General features: G+C 43.5%; 1 protein-coding gene across 1 annotated transcript; it reads right to left on the bottom strand.

Moving 5' to 3' along the window:
• Positions 1-2,469, bottom strand: LOC132426953 (intelectin-1-like). Its single transcript, XM_069540699.1, has 4 exons — positions 2,447-2,469; positions 1,077-1,350; positions 587-745; positions 1-183 (listed from the first exon to the last, which is right to left on the bottom strand). The coding sequence occupies exons 1-4, from the start codon at positions 2,467-2,469 to the stop codon at positions 1-3; spliced, it is 639 nt and encodes a 212-aa protein (XP_069396800.1).
• Positions 2,470-5,935: the final 3,466 nt, after the last annotated feature.

Here is a 5,935-nt window from a genome sequence, read left to right as displayed (position 1 = left end):
TTACACTTTCCCCAAGAGTGCAGGGAAGGATTGATGACTGGGCTTTGGAAGCAGATACTCACGCTGACCAACTGGTGAGTAGTAAGATGCGGTTTTCTCAGGATCACCAAAGTCATAGACCAGAGGAATAGCTGGGCCATTGTCAGTCTGACAGCTCCCTGATCCGTACTTCACTGGGTATTTCTGCAGGGACCCAAGATACAGGTTGTGTGAGGACAGTAGAGAAGCTGCCACATTGGGAATTGGGGGATTTAGAGCCTTCAGGTGTCAATATGCAGAAATCAGTCTAAATAATAGTGACTCCTTCCCACTCCCCCCACCCCATAGCTAGGTTCCTAACTAGCTTCAAGCCCCTTGTCCTTCTCCCTCTCTACCCCCTCTCTCCTCCTCCATAGGCCTCATCCTGTGCTCAGCTCAGCTTCCTGAGAGAGGTAGCACATGAGTTCACCTGACCCACAGGTGGAAGAAACAGCCAAGCACAAGCACCTGCTAGTGACACGGAACCCAGAGCAGACTTACTCTTCACCCCAGACACTTGGCTCTCTGTTCACCAAAAGAAGTGTGAACAGCCTGCAGCCCCATACACGTGGTAGAGTTCAAACAGATTGTGTCCCAGATTCGGGAAGAAGCTAGTGTTGGTGCGGTACCTCAGCAGGGAGCTGTTCCTCCAGTGCTGCAGGGGGCGCTTGTTGGGCACATGCCACATGCCCAGGTCCTGGGCCTGGATGTCATAGTAACCAGGGTTCTGCAGAGCAACACACACACTGATCCTGAACAGCCCAGGAGGTCCCACTAACCAAAGACCCACACATGCAGTTCTCAGTTGAGCTGAAAGCTCTGGGCTCCAGGGGGGCAGGTGGCAGCAACGCTCAGACACCTGCCATCGCCAGCAGATGATAAGGCCCCACCGCCCAAAAAGACCCGGTGGGAGAAAGTCGTGATTCAAGACATGGACTTTTTTCCTTCTTCTTCTCCAGCCCTACCTCCTCATCCCCATCTCCCACCCTCCCTTCCACACACTCTGCTCCAGCCACACTCAGCTCTCCACCCTTTCCCAGCTGGGTGGTCAGTGCCACCAACCTTGTATCACTGGTGGACGCCTCTACAGACCCAAACGTGTTGGCCCAGTTGCCATCCCCCTCTGGGCAGTCTGCCGTGCTGTCCTGCTGACTCGACCAGCGATCACCTACCGTGCATTTCCCAGGAATGTGGTTCTCGTGCACACTGGCCACTAGGGTCCAGCCGCCATCCCCAGAGGTCATGTCAAAGAAGGTCTGGTAGATGACGCCATTCTCAGTGTAGAGGAAATACAGGCCATCTGCGGACGGAACCAGCCTAGAGAGCCCGTGTCTGTGAGTACAGGGTCCATTTCAGGCTCCAAAACCAGAAACACCCTGGGAAGTCAGGGAAACACCAGGGAAGCCCGATGAGAACTTTTAATATCTACTCTCTTAGTAACTTTTCAATGTACAATACAGTATTGTTAACTATAGTCACCAGTCTGTACTTTATATCCACAGGACTAATTTTATAACTGAAAGTTTGTACCTTTTGACCACTGGACATAATTTCCTGTATTGAAGTGCAATTTATCTGTATCCTCATGTATGATTAGTACTTTTATGTTGTGTTTAAAAAGTATTTCCAGGGCTTCCCTGGTGGCACAGTGGTTGAGAATCCGCCTGCTGATGCAGGGGACACGGGTTCGTGCCCAGGTCCGGGAAGATCCCACATGCCGCGGAGCAGCTGGGCCCGTGAGCCATGGCCGCTGAGCCTGTGCGTCCGGAGCCTGTGCTCCGCAATGGGAGAGGCCACAATAGTGAGAGGCCTGCCCCGTGTACCGCAAAAAAAAAAAAAAAAAAAAAAATATGGGCATAGGACTTGAGTAGACATTTTTCTAAAGAAGATATAGAACCAGCCAACAAGCACATGAAAAGATGTCCCACACCACTAATCACTAGGGAAATGCTAATCAAAACTATGAGATACCACTTTACACCCTTAGGATGGCCTTTATAAAAAAAAATAATAAACAGAAAATAACAAGTGAGGAAGACCCAGGAATTTGCATTTCTATCAAGCTCCTAGGTGATTCTGATGCTGCTGGTCCAGGAACCACACTTTGAGAACTACTGTCCTAGAATTTCTTCTCCCTAGTTAGGGTCCTAATCAGATTGTTAGAGCTGCTGTAGCAAAACACCATAAACTGGGTGGCTTAAACAACAGATATTTATTGTTTCATAGTTCCGGAGGCTGAAAGTCTGAGATCAAGGTGTCAGAAGGGCTGGTTCCTCCTGAAGGGTGTGAGGGAGAATCTGTCCCATGCCTCTCCCCTAGCTTTCGGTTGTTTGCCGCCAATCTTTGACGTTCCCTGACTTGTAGATGTATCACCAGAATTCTGCCTTCAACTTCACGTGATGTGTCTGTCTCTGTGTCCAAATATTACTTTTTCATAAGGACACCAGTCATATTGGATCAGGGCTTACCCTAATGACATATCTTAATGTGATTTTCTCCAAAGACCCTATTTCAAATTAAGGTTCTATGCTGAGGTACTGGGGATTGGTACATCAACATCTTTTGGGGGGACACAATTCAATCCATAACAGGTCCCTTATATATTTTGGTCTCCATATGGCTGAACAATTCACTCAGCAGCACATTAAGCCTTATCATAGGCAATTCTATCCTTTCCCTTTCTGCAGTCCTGTCCTGGCCTCAGCTGCTTTTTAATTGTAGGATGCCTTTGTCTTCCTTTATATGTTAGGCTTGCAACAGAGTTGGGCTTCTGGTTCCACTCTCTTGGCATTTTAGGGGAGGAATACTCCCTTCTTTGTACATTATTTCTGCTCCTTTAGCACTAAGAACAAACCACAAACCATCACAGTGGGACCATGAGACAAAACTGTATGTACAAAAACCAATAACTCTCCCCTTTATTTAAATAACAAGTTAGAAGACATAATGGAAGAAAAGATCCCGTTTATCAATACAATAACAATAAAAAATTTGGGGATAAATTTAACTAGTAATGTGTGAGATCTAGGTGATGAAACTATAAACACCAAGATATTTTGAGGAGGAAAATGGTTCAGTCCTGGAATAAGTAGGGTGAAGGTGCCAACAAAGCAAACTGACAGATGTTACACGGAGCCAACCTGTCATGATCTCCACAGTTAAAGTAGCCAAGTCTTCTGAAACTGTTTCCTTTGATAACCCACTCAAGTGCATATAACAATGATAATGCCATGTGGGATTTTTAGGAATTCTTTATATGCTCTAGATACAGCCTTTTATTCATTATGTGTGTTACAAATTCTTTTCCCATTCTGGGCCTTGCCTTTTCACTTTATGGGTTTTTGATAAACAGAGGTTCTTAATTGTAATGAATTGCAATTTACTGTTCCTGTTCCTTTCGTGTCTTATTTAATAAATTTTTCCTTATTCCCAGGTCACGAAGATACTTGTGGGGTATATTCACAGGTATCTTTACCTGTGTAATATTCTAAAAGCACTGTTGTTTTATGTTTCACATAAAAATCTACAGTTGAGCTGTAATTGACTTTTTTCTTTATTGAGAGGTAGGAGTTGCTTAATTTTCTTTTCCATTTTGATTTCAAACTGTCCCAGCACCCCTGTGATTGATTTACTGTTATTTTCCCCACTTCTTTGCACTTTCCCAATGGGTGGTTTGGTGCCCACTTGCTTTCTCCACTTATTTTCTCTCCACATCTTCATGTCCTTAGAGTGTCCTATCCATGGAAATCCAGGCTGGAAGTAAGGGAATTTCACAAAACTGGGTTCTCCTTTGGGCTGGCAGGAAGACCATTTAAAATGGGTAAGAAAAAGAGACTCCCGCAAAGGCCCAGAAATCATCTCTCCAGTTTTGGAGTCTGCAGTGTGCTGAAGGTTCTCTGCAGCTCAGAGACATCCACTCTGATGCAAGGTAGACCCTGCTTGTAGATGTATCACCAGAATTCTGCCTTCAACTTCACGTGATGTGTCTGTCTCTGTGTCCAAATATTACTTTTTCATAAGGACATAGGACTAATATTTTCTATTTTGAGAACATCTTAGCACAGCTCTGTTACCTCCACTCCATTGAACCACTAACTTGAAGGAATTATTGTTCCTAAGAAAGTAACTCGTGGACACTGACCCATCTCCTGGCAATGAAGAAAACAACAGAAAAGAGATTCTGGTCATTGCCATTGAAAAAATATAACCAAGGTGCAGAAAGTGTCTTAGTGATCACTTTTATTTCCCTTTCTCTTTTCTAGGCGTGAAATCCCAAAGGGAAAGGGATGGGAGACTTAATGATCAACCAAGAACAGCCCATGAATTTTCCTTCCAAGGGGTGGAGGAGCGTTCTCTTACTCTCTCCCTTCTTCCACCAGCTGCTTGGAATGCAGATTTTCCTGCTAAATTGGGATGCTGTGGTTGTCTTGCAGACCCTCTGGGGATTGCTGCTGTGTCCTTTAGGTGGAAAACCCGTGTTGCTTCTGCCCACATACTTTGCCCAATGGAGACGAGGATTTTGGTTTTCTCAGGCTAAGCAGAGAATCACAGACTTAGAACTTGTCATAAAGTTCATTTACTTCAATAGGAAAAATATAATGTTTACAAAATTTAAAAATTTGCTAATTAAAGATTAAAAAGCAAACATTTAACATTATTATTATTATTATTTACTATAAATATATAATATGTTAAATATTTAGAGCACATATTTGTAGAGCACATTTTACTAATATAAAAGTCAAAAACAGGGCTTCCCTGGTGGCGCAGTGGTTGAGAGTCCGCCTGCCGATGCAGGGGACACGGGTTCGTGCCCCGGTCCGGGAAGATCCCACATGCCGCGGAGTGGCTGGGCCCGAGAGCCATGGCCACTGAGCCTGCGCGTCTGGAGCCTGTGCTCCGCAACGGGAGAGGCCACAACAGTGAGAGGCCCGCGTACCGCAAAAACAAAAACAAAAGTCAAAAACATCAATGAAAAAGGAAAAATTTCAGGCTTTGACACTTCAGGAAGCTTTGAAGACAATAGTCTCCCAGATATTTAAAAACAAAACCAAACCAAACCTCAAGAGTAGCTTCTGTGAGAAAGATATAAAGTAATCTTTGGTCCAGAAATGGGTGGACTTCAACACTTTACTTGAAGGATTTACTTGGAGCCCTACATGCATCTCCAACAGAACCCACACTAAGCCTGCAAAGCTCTTGTTTCTCAGGAACAATAAGTGAAGCAAATACAGTATGAGTTCTATGACAATTCAGGCAGCGCATAAAAAAACCCAAACGTGATGTCCCTTCCTGCAAGATATCAAGGTCTCCGCTTCATCTCAAACAGCTGATGCCAGGGGCAGAATCTGGTTTACCTAGATGCAAGAGGCCACTGATACAAGACAAAGTGTGTTTTCTAAATGACTTCACAGTAAGAAAAAAAAAAAAATCCAGGATTTTCAAGGTGGGGAAAAGTTATAAGAGACTCCCTCCACATTGACTAAATATCTGAGGTAAGAGCAATCAGAACTAATCGCTATCCCTTCTCCCAACGTCAGGGAGCTGTAGAAAAGGCTGCCTTGTTGCTCAACAGAGAAGGAAAGAGAAAAAAAAAATACATATATATATATGAGAAGATGAGTCTCAACATAGATTTACACCCCATTCACTGGATCAAAACAAATTATAAAACCATCATACTTATTTCCACAATATGCTCAAAAGTATGTACAGGCAACCAGAAACTATAAGTCTACATAGAAAGTCTGAAGAAAAATAAATGAATTGCTAGAAAAGTAAGATATAGTTTTAAAAATTCAATTAACATCTATTATTAATATCATTTTACATGAAAGATATTTTAAGAACAACAAAATAGAAGGGACATAATCACAGAGTAAATATAGTTCTTTACCTTGAATACATCTAATTGCAT

The sequence above is a fragment of the Delphinus delphis genome, chromosome 1 (genome assembly GCF_949987515.2).
Source record: "Delphinus delphis chromosome 1, mDelDel1.2, whole genome shotgun sequence".
Lineage (NCBI taxonomy): Eukaryota > Metazoa > Chordata > Mammalia > Artiodactyla > Delphinidae > Delphinus > Delphinus delphis.
The sequence above is the reverse complement of the archived record's forward strand: the minus strand, read 5'-3'. Positions and strand labels throughout refer to the sequence as shown.

Coding starts and splice junctions, on each gene's coding strand:
- LOC132426953 (XM_069540699.1), bottom strand. CDS start 2,469: ATGACTGGTGTCCTTATGAAAAA. Junction 1,351..2,446: donor ACTGGTGTCCTTATGAAAAA/GTAATATTTGGA, acceptor CTGTACTCACAG/ACACGGGCTCTCTAGGCTGG. Junction 184..586: donor ATCTGTTTGAACTCTACCAC/GTGTATGGGGCT, acceptor GGGTCCCTGCAG/AAATACCCAGTGAAGTACGG.